Source organism: Perna viridis, chromosome 1 (genome assembly GCF_037379345.1).
Source record: "Perna viridis isolate PV_CMFRI_1.1 ecotype Kerala chromosome 1, ASM3737934v1, whole genome shotgun sequence".
NCBI classification, from domain to species: Eukaryota; Metazoa; Mollusca; class Bivalvia; order Mytilida; family Mytilidae; genus Perna; species Perna viridis.
The window spans coordinates 66,319,861-66,332,752 of record NC_142445.1 but is presented as its reverse complement, the minus strand read 5'-3'; the positions used below and the strand labels follow the sequence as shown (position 1 = coordinate 66,332,752).

The 12,892-nt window shown below is 34.5% G+C and overlaps 3 protein-coding genes across 3 annotated transcripts in view; 2 read left to right on the top strand and 1 right to left on the bottom strand.

Moving 5' to 3' along the window:
• LOC148629926 (uncharacterized) overlaps positions 1–1,986 on the top strand; it is a 47,784-nt gene extending 45,798 nt beyond the window's left edge. Inside the window, exon 3 of the mRNA XM_088559868.1 lies at positions 1,958–1,986. Within this exon, the coding sequence (XP_088415994.1) occupies positions 1,958–1,971 (14 nt within the window). The 3' untranslated portion in view covers positions 1,972–1,986. The remainder of the gene's footprint in view (positions 1–1,957) is intronic.
• Positions 1,987–3,289: 1,303 nt separating this feature from the next.
• LOC148629925 (uncharacterized) lies at positions 3,290–9,405 on the top strand. Its single transcript, XM_088559869.1, has 3 exons — positions 3,290–3,641; positions 7,685–7,840; positions 8,887–9,405. The coding sequence occupies exons 1-3, from the start codon at positions 3,419–3,421 to the stop codon at positions 9,111–9,113; spliced, it is 606 nt and encodes a 201-aa protein (XP_088415995.1). The 5' UTR covers positions 3,290–3,418; the 3' UTR covers positions 9,114–9,405.
• A 448-nt stretch (positions 9,406–9,853) lies between these two features.
• On the bottom strand, positions 9,854–11,750 carry LOC148629924 (sex peptide receptor-related protein 2-like). The gene has a single exon (XM_088559800.1). The coding sequence runs from the start codon at positions 11,310–11,312 to the stop codon at positions 10,131–10,133; it is 1,182 nt and encodes a 393-aa protein (XP_088415926.1). The 5' UTR covers positions 11,313–11,750; the 3' UTR covers positions 9,854–10,130.
• Positions 11,751–12,892: the final 1,142 nt, after the last annotated feature.

Here is a 12,892-nt window from a genome sequence, read left to right as displayed (position 1 = left end):
GTACTGCGAAATAGTTGGCTCCATATACTCCAGCAACATATAGTAAACTAAAAGTGAAAACGAAACAAGATAAACAGAGGGCAGAAAACTAGAATTTGGACAGACACAAACTATGTGGAACAACTTTGTTGTTTACCAAATGAAAACATCGTAATAAGGGTTAAAATCTGTTCCTTGACAGTACTTTCTAAAACCAGGGTGTAACTTGACTTTTGTATTTTTAGACCAATAATCTTTAATATGTGGTTTACGAATGGGGCCCATGTTGAATATAAGAGCCAAAAAAAGCTTTAATCTTGGATGCTGTCGTAGGCTGCCAAAACATTTACCTAGATGATCTGTGCAGTTGGTGCACGCGGCGTTCTTGTTGAATAAGTTGTCCTGCATATCTGGAAATATAAAACACAAAAAGATATTGTATTTTGAAGTTAAGCAAATATTAATCACAATGGATAAGACGCAGTTTCAGATGAGATTTTTTTGTAATTCTGGACGGACGGACGACAAATGAAAAGTGATGAAAAAACTCACATGGCATGTTAGGTGAGCTAAAATTAGATACAACCTTACCTATTCTCTCAGTCTCCGGTCTTTTCGAATCAGTTTCGGACATCCGGCATTTGCACGGATTTTGAATGTTATTGTCTATACTTTTGCGCAGATTTACCTGTTGTTTACCAGTATATTACCAGTAGCTTTTGCTGAGATTTAATGTAAATATCAATTACATAATTTTGATAAAATAATCTTTCTTTATAAAAAAAAAATAATTTATTAAGTATAACAAATCAAATTGTTAAAATGTTTCATGATAGGGAAAAATAATCTGTTCTGAAATAAAACTGTCAATTAATTAAAACATTTTATTAAGTTGATAAAAAAAACACTAATAAAACCGTAATATACCAGATGGCCATAATCCAATCACTAATACATTATGTATATCTTTATCTATCCGTAAAAACGGGAAATGAAAATCCTTGTCATTTGTTATTTTATTTATATATTATAATACAAAGAAAAAAACATATCTATTCTTTTAACTGTAAGTATTTTACTATGTGTTAGTTATCAACAGATAAAATTCAGCACAAACGTAAACAAAAATCCGCGAAAAAGTAAAAATAAATCTGCGCAGATGTATGACAAATCCGCGCATATGTAAATCGCCGTCAATTTGATGTTGCATGTAGGTAATATCCATGTTCACGGAAGTTCATATGAAGAGGAAAATGCTCAACTCCCTATAAGCTATATCCTATTTCTAAGATAAATTATCCTAACACTTAATAAACGTATTTAAATTGCAAATTGGTTTTAAATTTCTATGAGCGGAAATTTCATATGTTTTTTCCAGCATTTGTTGAGTTCTGATTCTTGCTGGATCTATGTATCGTTATGACAGTACTTCTTATAGAATTAATGTTTTTTTTTTTGTATATCGTATGTGAATTTCGTCTTTAAACAAGTGCTATCTTTAAAAAAAAAATAGCCGACGCAGTAAAATTTTGTTTTTGTTACTATTAATTTTCTACAATTCATTCAAGAAAATAACGCACGGCACGCAATTTCGAAACAGTTTTTTCGAAGCCACTAAGTTATCAGTAATTGGCCAATCGGGAAACAGAATTGCGATCAGGTGATTTGGGTTTCCATGGAAGAGCGTCTTTTAGGTGAAAGGGTAAAAAGTGAAACTAATACCGACTGCGTCGGAAAAAAAATATCGCATGAAAATAGGGACCGTATATGAAAGTAACGGAAGAATCCCGAATATGGACATAAAACGAATCTGTTTACATGTAACGTTATTTTCAGTAACTTTTCTAACCTGTTTGTTTCTTTAATTCTAACAAATTTATGGAGAACATTAGGTAAAAGAAAGCAATAAGCATGGAATTTCTGTCTTGCATATTTTTCACACCCGGAGCATCTCTGTGTTTATTTATATCATCTCCAGGTTCAGGGGCATAGACACAAAACCAACCATTCAGTAGGACAATCGGAAGCCCCCATGTAGGAAAATATCTAATCACATGTGGTTCCTGAGGAAGCCAATATGGCGGCGTTTTCGAGGAAAATTTCGGAACCCACCTTTTTCCAAATTCCCAGACTGTTACTGCTTAGATAGAAAATTGGTTGTGCCTGCTAGAATATCATAACATGGGACACCAGAGAGCCACAACTAGGTCAGTATTAACCCAGTAGCATAAGAATGATCTTTTAATAACTGGCTAAAATTGCGTGCAAAAAATCAATAGTTTTTTTTATTTGGCAAAAATCGAAGCGACGAAGTTTTGTGACTCTCGTAAGGTGTATTCGCAATGAAATCTTCTGGTTCCAAAGATTTTAATGAGCCCATAATCGCTTAAATCCAGGAGGTAATTTTTTTTGTACCTAATTTGCGTAAATTATTTTCTGATCATGTAGGGAAGTGTTTGGATTTTTTGCACGAAAACAAATTTAATTGTTATCATATGTTTTTTTTTTCAAATCTAGACAAGAAAAGTAGAGAGACTACTTTCAAAATATCAAAATTTTCCATGGCGAAAAAAATCATAGTTTTCCGTCAAGTGGATGCAATACAGTAATCGCTTAAACATGACATTGTCATTTTCAACGACATTTTCCGAATGGCCAATAAACACGAAATAGTCCAAACGTTGCAGACGGTCACTGATTAGGACGGATCACATTTTGGTCTAAAATGCACTTCCGGTTGTCCTGATTGCCATTTTCGGGCGCCATCTCCGCTGACGCCTCTGCAGGTGGGCTTTATATGACGCCATGACCACAAAATCGCCTTTATGACGTCGACCATCGACCGGGCAAGAAAAAAAAAACAAATTCGACAAATGACTCATGGCACTTCTTGAGACCGTCTAAAAAGCCGATGTAAAGCCGATATATCGGTTTTCGGCATAGTAAGGGTGAAAGTACTGCATGCGGCCCTCCCCTTTTTAAATTGGCCACATTGGAAAAATGTGAAAATTTACATTTTTAAGTAATAGGAGTCATGGCTGAGAAGAAGAAAATGTTTGCTCAAATTTGGAATTAATATATATTTTTTTAAATAATCCCAGGAGAAACAAATACAAATAGCTCCGTCTCCAAATAAGCAAAGCCTACAATTGTATTATGTTAACTTTGAAAGTGGGGATTTTGGAATTTGCAAAAATTAGAATTAAAAATTTAAGCTCGAAAAAGTTTTAACACTTCACCAGTCCTTTCTGTTGATGTAAGTAATTAAGGAAACGACCTCAAACGTCTGTTACAATGTGGATTTATCCATCATAATTTGTGTTTGGTTCGCATAGAATGCGCACTGAACGTTGCACATTTGTTTCCCTCCAAAGACATCGTGACGTCAGGTAAGCACTGCAATGGAACTTCGGAAGTGCATGTACACATACACCTGAATATGTCGAAAACTATCGCTTTTGCAAGCACCGGTATTTATGGAGTATGTTTTATATTATTATGTGTTGCTATTGGAACAACGCATTGGATATATGGACACATCGTTTCTGAAGATGAAGACATGAAATGGCACGTAGGAGTTTTCAGAGGCTGTGTAACCCACCTAGACACCGGTTATACAGTTTGCGTCTCAATGTCTGCTCTCAAGAATCTGGAATTCCCAGGTATGATCCCTAAGTTGTATTCAAAGGTAACAAAATCATAAACAAAATAAGTGAGGTAAAGATGTGTGGAAGATTTTCCCAATATAACATCCCGTGCAGTCATCGAAAGGTATTATTACCCCTATACATATATAAAAACCTTTACTTGGCTATGCAAAACCAACTCTTCGTCTACCCCGGACTTGACTTTTTATGAGCACATCGGCGGGTGTTTCTAGAAAAGCCTACCGGTGCACCTGGTCCATGCTCCCATTTTTAGGGGAGTCCGAGTTGCTCATTTGCTTTTATTACTTTGTATGTATGATTTAAGTTTTGGATCACATTTTAATAGGGCGTCCACGCAAAAACCAGGCAATGGGTGGCACATGAAAAATTTTGTTTTCAAAATATTTTCCTGTATTTCATATCGTAAATGTATCATTTCTCATGTTGGTTTTTGATTAGCTGCAACGATTGAAGAAAAATAAATTACATAAAGTGTAGGAAGCATTGAAATGCATTGAACAAGGGAGATAACTCTTTAATTTTATGCAAAATTTGGTCCCTTTCTTAGGGAACTGTAAAATCATTTTCTGGGCCAGCCATTGTAGATTTAAAAAATATATTTGTACAATTGCACGTATATATGATATGAATATTACATTGGAACTAAAAATTCCGTGAGATAAAGTTTACCATACAATACGTTCCCCTTGTCAACAATGTTAACACAAAGCTAATCCGTACATACATGTATATTTTTGCACGTCGAGTTAATTTTTTTTTACCATCAGTTGATTTTACGCAAGAAAAAATGCAACATACATGCATGGTAACATAATTCTGTGAAAAATCAATGTTGAAATATTCGTTTTTGTGCACATTTTGAAGGAAAAAAACACATAAAAACATTTGATTTCCAAAATCATACAAATGTAAAAGGGCATATGAAAAACATATTATTACTACTTGTTTTTATTATAAACGAATCAAACGTGATTTTCAAAATATTCAGAAGGCAGCGTATGAAAAGTTTACCAACGAGACGCTCGATAACATTAACCATGCAGCAGAATGTGACATTAGACTTTTTTGGAAATGATAAATCGCCAAAAGCCTATATAAACGAAGACAATATGTATCCGAGATAATCATATCTGACGTTACGTATAAGAACCCTGAATCTGTGACAGAGGAATTCGCTCAGTATTTTGAACAATTATATACATAATCAAACGATCCATCTTTCGATGATGAAACATTCCAAGACATTTGAACAAGTACAGGTACGAGAACACAATTAATTCCCCTTGGTTTTCGTTGTATTCGAATATAGTTCCAACTTTGGTAGTAGGTACTTTCCACATTTTTTCATATTTTTACTGGAAACTTATTTGCTGAAGTTTTGCCTCTAATTGGTAGAAAAATTACATGGGATTTTTTTTCATTAATCAATTCTGACTAAAAGTTGTGATTTGGTTCAGTGGAAGAAGGTTAAAGTTTAGGACTTTTAACTCAGTTCATTTGTCATGTTTACCCCATCTCCGAATTATATGTATTAATTTCAGAAAATGATGGTAAAATTTTCTACAATTTATATATAAAATCCTGTATGTACATATCTTTAGGCCAGAGAAGTTTTATTCAGTTTGCGCCGGTGGAATTTTTTTAATCTGCTCAAATGTGTATATTGAAATGCACTTTAAAATTAATTGCGGTCTCGTGCCTACAACGGTCTGCATAATATCTATAATAATGGTCATAACTTACTTCCGGGAGGCATTATAACTGAAGATGAAACAGCTTTGATTATTAATGAAGGAGTGTGGTCCCGATAAGATACACAACGAACATTTGTTATATGGTGGACAAATTGTAAAAACATTTAGTTTGCTGTTTAATAATATAGTGTCTCAAACACACGTTCCAATGCAGTGGGAAAAAAACGGTTTCATTGTACCGATCTAAAAGGTGGGAATAAGAATAAATCTTCTCCTGACAGTTGTAGACCTGTATGTCTTCTTTCCTGTATACTGAAAGTGTTTGAGAAACTGTTGTTATCTCATTAACAGTGCCATGTTCTTTCGCCTAAAATATTTCCTACCCCCCTCCAACAGGGATTTCAGAGCGGTTTAGGATGTCTGACAGCCTCTTTTATTTTTCAGGAAACTATATTCCACAATATGGAATTAAACAGTATGTTCAGCCTGGCGTAAAGCCCTAAAGTATAAATTATATAATATGAAAGTAAGGGGCAAAGCTTGGTATATCATTAATGATTTGTACTCAAAAACTGAAAGTGCAGATGTAATGAATCAATGCAAATCTAGATTGCGTCAAGGGGGAGTATTATCTGGCATGTTAAATTTTGTCTTCATTAATAATTTATTAAATGAACTTGAAACATCAAATCCAAAAATGGGTGTTGACTTTATACAATGTACCTTCTTGTGCACAATGTCTTGCTGACGATATCGTTTGCTTAGCAATTCGCCGGTTAAGCTCCAGCAGATGCTTGATATATGTTCTAATTATGCCAGTAAGTGGAGATTCCAGTTTAGTGCCACAAAATCATGCATTATGTGTTTCAGCAATAATAGATTTAAATCGAACTTTCAATTGACACTTAACAAACAATGCATTCCTATAACGGATACACATACTTATCTTGGCAATCTACAGCTAGAATAAATTCCGCCTGCAGAAAAGGCCGGTCCCAATTCGTACTTTGCAATCACAAACATTCGAACAGAATACATCGATCCAATAGCAATACTTGTTGTTGTCTCTACATGCTGATATGGCTGTGAATTTTGATCTGGTTTGAAAAATCAAGACATTGCTCAACTCAATCGTCTCTAACATTTCATTGTAAAGAACATTCAGAGGCTCAAGCCTCGAACAAGGTCGGATATGTGTGAAAGTATGCTAGGACTGAACCCATTAATATGCGAGGTGGAAAAACGAATAGTGTGCTTTTTACGAAACTTTGTTGAATGGAACCAAAGAGCGTATCGAAACAATTTTTTCTAATTAGACTTTTACCGGTTTACCAAATATCAACCCCTGAAATGCCTTTGTTCCGGACGCTTTACAGACTATACGGAAATACAATCTCTGTGAATTCTGTGTATCTGAACTTCGCTAATTTTCAATGTAAATATCAATGGAGAAACATAGTGACTGCCGTATTAACTCTGTCCAATATGATTCGTGGCATGACCGTGTGATTTCTGATCGTAAAATCACACGGTTCCATCAAATGCATTCGAACATATCTGTTGCTGATATATGGCGTTGGCCGACGTCATCCTTTGATCTAAGAACGGAAATTTTGTTTGCGAAATTAATCGTCACAGTACCTGATACTGAAGTTAAAGGCTGTAACCTATGTCACCGTTCATTTTTGGACGTAATTATGTATTCATCATGCGAATGTAGTCATACTGCTGATCAACTTAATATTTTCTTTAAACAAATAATCGAATTTTTTTCTCTAGAGCTATATATTGAGTTGAGTTATTATGACCCAAGTGTATACTGTACGTGTTATGCTTGGGAAACAACCGTCTACTGAACTGAACGATTTTCGTACATTGTGTTTCACGCATGTGGTTTGATCTGCCGCAGACTAAAACCATATGTTGAATTCTATATAAAGTCGATCTCGTGCTCGATCGCTACAGGCGTAATTGTCGACAATACATGGTGCTAAAATGTATCTGATGCATTTGATATATGTTATAACTGCTACATGTAGCTGTATATTCTTGTATATAGCTACACACGTTTTAATCTCTACTAGAGGAAATAAAGACATGAATAACTTGTCTTTCAATGAAATGATCCGCTAGTCCTAAACATCTGTTTTCAGGTGTTTAAAAAAAAATAAATGTTGCATTTTTTCCGTTGTATGTGGAAAAAAAACTCTTGTCATGACGTGTATATACGTACGAAAGTTAAATCTAGCATCATGAAAAAAATCTACAAGTTACTACATTTGAAAATTTGACATTAAACCGAAATGGATGATGGTAGAATAACGGCTTCTTTCACCATTTCAGCATCAGTTATGGAATTCGTGCCAGGAGCATTTCTTTGTGTGAACTGTATGCTTTTATTTGTGTCGAGTGCTGTCGGACTAATGAAATTGCAGAGCGCAGATAATGTCACAGTTTACGCTGTAATAAAGACACAAGGACTCATTGGGTTTGGAAGACGTATGTATTGTGTTGGAAACATGGAGATACGAAAAAGTATTCTCTATTCTAAAATGCTGGTTTTAATTCCCTAGAAATATGCAAGCCAATAATTGCTGAATATACTATATTATATATTAACTTACATTTGAGAACGTTAGAAAATGTATATAGATTGTTTTTATGAAGTTTTACCTTTTTACAATAGTTATTTGGTGCTCAAAATTTTGAAATCTTTCATTGATTATTTGTTACTAAGACATGTTTGCATTTTTACAAAATGCTCAAATTTATTGGGACTTATTACTTATATCAGTTATTTGTAGGTACGATAATTGTTTTTCATTTTCTTTATTTTTTAAGAACAAAGCTCTGCATTTATATAACTTCATTATCTTAAGAGAAAATATCTATCAGACATTTGAAACGTTCGAACATGAAGACAGAGGCGGATACAGAAGCTTTTAAACGGAAAGATTGAGATGTTCTAGGTCCACCTTTGATTCATATTGTGTTTGCCAACCTATGCTATATGTAAATAAATATGTAATTTCATATTGGCCCTATTATAGGTTTGAGGTCTGTCATATTGGTCCCGAGGCATCGTCGAGGGCCAATACGGCTCTCGAGGCCAATATGATTGACCGAAACTTATAACAGGGCCAATATGAAATTACATATTTATTGACAATTTTATTAACCAACTCAACTAGATGATTTGTACACAGTTGTTTTCATGTTTTACCAAAAACATGTAGGTTTATTTTGCATTAATCAGTCTTATAAATATCCTTTTTGTATAAAATGGAAGATTTTTTTTGTGTTTCTGCAGCTTTTAGTCCTGATGATCAAAGTTCATTCAATCCAATTCTCAAAATGGCGGTGTCAAACGACCGGAAGTTATGATGCTGTATTGGCCCAGGTTTGATCCATATTGGCCCCGTATAGATGCCTGGTTTGAATTCATATCAATTGGTCAGTTTTTGACATATTTTAGCGTATTTTGGGTAGTTGGTTAATAATATAATTATATTGTGAATACTAACACTTCTTTCTCTATTTTCCAGTGTTTACCATAGCTTTTGGTTTAAGCTACTACATGGTAAGAAACTACCATGATGTAAGTATAGACGGAGGTATTGGGTGGTCATTTTACCTAGCTTGTGCGTGTGCTGTACTGGACATTGTCACAACCACATTTTTATGCACTGTCATATCAAACAACACCCAGGACCAACACAGAATACACCCTATTGAAATTCAACCATCTGGGAATACTCCAGCCATGTTCTAGATTGACGGCTCAATACATGTAGCTTTATAGAACAGCTCTCGAGTACTTACTGCTCACGCATTTATTTCTGTCTTGCAGTTGAAGCTGACTGCAAAGTGGAGTCTTCTTCGAGTAACTGCTTTGCAATTGGCGAGCCTCAATAACTTCCTTGGAATGCATCTGATTACAGCAAAAGCATTTGTACTAGTTTTTTGTGTTCTTTTAAGTAAATGTGTTTCCGTACAATTTGATGAATAGTTTGACTCATCTTTAATAGTAAGACAATCATGTTCAATAAATTTTACAAAACTGAGTCTCTGCTATTTCGTGTGCAATTCAGAGTTTTGAAATATTTTAAAGCCAAGTAATTTCTTGCTAGAAGACTAAAATGTTTGGAGTCCAATGCATGTTACAAATTTTTAATACCAATAAAAACCGTGTACAGCATTCATTGCTTCTCCAGTGCACAACAAGACATGTTTTTTTTTAAAATATTTTTTGTTAGCTCGCCCTGGGACATACATTTTGTAGTCATTTTAAGAGGTCACCCATACTCAAATATCTGTCTTTACTTCAACTGTAAAAAGATAGATTAAGATTACACAATTAAGAAAGTGTCCTTCATGTATAGTGTTCTACGACATTACAAAGTATTAAAAAAAGCTACATCGTGAAAATCTCCATTAACCGCCACCATGATATATATTGTTAAAGACATTGGCGTAACATTGGTGTAACCCATTGATTATAACAACGGTAGTATTGCTTTTATTTTAAAATAAAATTTCATGTAGTACATCAACATATAAACATTACGTAAGGCACGGGCCATGATTTGATTTTCTAAAATGGGAGGAATTTTCGTGCAGACCAGAATTGGTGACAAGAAATTTTATTTGGAATATTAATTTTCCCCAAGGTGCAAAATGCGGCCAGCACATATGTTTTTCTTCATGATTTGTATTGATAAAATCAGGGCAAGATTTTTTCCAAAGAAATTACAGCACCCCACCATCGACAATCATGCCCAAGTTTTACTCATAATTGTGACGAACTAGTTCCACCAGATCGAGTACTATTTCTCAGAAATGATATTCGCACTACAGAGTCTTCTTTCGGTGCTCTTTTACATCTGCATCTACATAACACCTGCTTCATTGCTGATCTGAACTGTGAGCTCATACTAAAGAAGATCCAGAATATACAATGGTAGCCTAACAAAGTGACGACCATACCATACACGTCCCAGATATCGTCTACCTCAACGGACAATACTGAACGCGGTTTATCTACAGCTAACTCGAACGCATATATACAAAAGACAACGGCATCTTGTAGCTCTGCAATGAGGAATACTATAAGTATTACAAGTACAAGTACGTTTGTTCGTCTCAGCTTGTGATTGGAGGAATATGAGTCTTGTACAGATTTTACTAGTCCTGCCATTTTAAAACATAGATACCTCACTAAAGATATCGTGGTGAAAAGTAAAACCAAACATGGCAGTAGTCTGGTCAGTACTCCATTGAATATATAATACAACATGACAGAGAGGCGCAAATTGGTTATGCTTTTTTCATACCAGGACGGTATGCTCCGAATGCACCCTATTGGAAGTGTAGTGTTAACTACAAAAGGACTAATTTCAATAGAAATAGCTTCATTGGCGTACAACCCCATTGAAGCGACAATAAAAACAAAAAACGAAATAATTGACATTTTGACAGTGCAAATTTTCTGAGCACGAAATGGATATGAAACGGCAATGAATCGTTGTATTCCCAACATAGCAGTAAGCCAATTAGCAGTGGACCGAAACACTTGCTGAATTAAATACCCTACATGATGAACCAGACACCATTCATATGTCAAATAGGTTTTATGATTACCCATGGAGTAGAGGTATATATGTAGTACAACTATCGGTAGACACACCAATGAATCCGCAATAGCTAGCTCTATGAGCAACACTGACGTTGGTGTCCGTAACTTCTGTCTACAAAAAATGAAAATTACAAGAATATTTCCCAAAATAGTAAGTAAACCGATCAAGGGGAAGATTACTGCAAGTACTGTAATGTGCTTGGAAAGAGCATGTACGTTGTAAGGTTCATCTTCATAGTAATACATGTCACTATTGTTACATGTAGATGTATGGCCAAGGTCACATTCCGTATAGTTGTTTATCAAGCGTCCAAGTACGTGAGCTGTGGCGTTCATTTTTCTGGGACACGTGTAGTTTTTGTAATCCTTTCAAATTGAATTAACATACACTCTGCACGGTTAATTCCAATTACAATGATAAAGAAACTCCAAAGATATCGCTTCTCGTACACTCGTATAAACAATCCATAATGTGTACTTTTAACAGGCCTTTTCAAGAGATTCTTGTAGACATGCAGGTACACGCTTATATAGTACTAAATATTATCCATAGTTTGTACTTTTAAACATGGCTTTCAAAAGGATGCTGTTAAACGTGCATGATAGTTTATATATCTATATAAACCGTCTCCACACTTTAAATATTTGCACGTATACAATTACAAGTATACACAACTTAAATGAATTATGATTTTTAATCCATGTTAAATAAGAAATTAGTTTACGACGTCTGCACCCTTTCATAACATGTTTATTTCAAAGCGCAAAATTACTTTTAAATCCACGGTCAATTCTACAACTTTCAAACTTGCAATGAATCTGAAAGAGCATGACTGTACAATCTCATAAATGTTGGTTTGTACATAGAAACATGCTTTGAACAAAAGACATGCCATGGGTTTGTTGATACCATTATAATTTTGATCTCGTTAGTGGCTAGATAGTGTAAGTGGTTACCGATAATAATTTCATTACGAATTCTTGGGTCTGTTTATATCTACTTTTTAATTGTTTAGTTGATAGTTGAGAAATTTTGATAGCAAATGTGAAACATTTTATGATAATATATTTGCTTGAAATTGAAAGCAAATAAGTTAAGAGTGAACTTCTGTTAATTGATCAACCTATATTATTGTACTTTGTTCATATAAGATCGCTTGGTTATAGTGGTTTTAGGAAACTGTGAAAAGTGCCATAGTTAACATTTCTTTGATAGCTTTTTGTTGACCTCAGTTTAAAACAAATATAACCACTATAAAAATATACTTATCGCTTCCTCTTGCATGCATTACTATGATATCCATCATACACATTTAATGCAATATACACGTCTTGTATCCATATGCTATGAGTCTTTGTTGACAGGCTTACTTATTCGTTCTTTTGTAAAAATTGACGCTGAATTCCCTCTTTAAGACGGTTAATCCTATCTGATACTCAGGTTAATCATACTGAGCGATAAACCATTTAAATAAAAGAGAATTCCGGAAATTTTTATTTGACCTGTTCCAGAAATGCGTTTATTTTTTTTTTATACGTGAGCGTTACAACACTGCAACGATTGAAAACAAAATTGCCATTGCATCCCTTTTCAATTCCATTTCAAAATCTAACATTATTCGACTGAATTGAGCAATCGACCCTTCAATTTACTATTAATTCACCGAAAAGAAATCGTAGAGGGCTCGCAAAAGATGCAACAACTCAAAGGTAAATGCCCTCTAAGTTACAAACATCTACAAACTCGACCACCGTCATCTTTGACCTCAAAGTCACAAAAGTCACAACTGTACGCATGTTAGTTGGGGTTTAACGTCCGAGCAGCAATATTTCAGCTATATTCAGACGAACTGTACGCATGAGAATAAATTATTTAAAAAATATATTTGCCTGTGTAGACCTTTGGAAGGGACGAC

What these genes read in the sequence shown, in the direction of transcription:
- LOC148629925 (XM_088559869.1), top strand. Translation starts at nt 3,419, where the DNA reads ATGTCGAAAACTATCGCTTTTGCAAGCACCGGTATTTATGGAGTATGT. An exon ending in CAAGAATCTGGAATTCCCAG is followed by an intron (nt 3,642 to 7,684) that starts GTATGATCCCTA and finishes TCACCATTTCAG; the next exon opens with CATCAGTTATGGAATTCGTG. An exon ending in ACTCATTGGGTTTGGAAGAC is followed by an intron (nt 7,841 to 8,886) that starts GTATGTATTGTG and finishes TCTATTTTCCAG; the next exon opens with TGTTTACCATAGCTTTTGGT.
- LOC148629924 (XM_088559800.1), bottom strand. Translation starts at nt 11,312, where the DNA reads ATGAACGCCACAGCTCACGTACTTGGACGCTTGATAAACAACTATACG.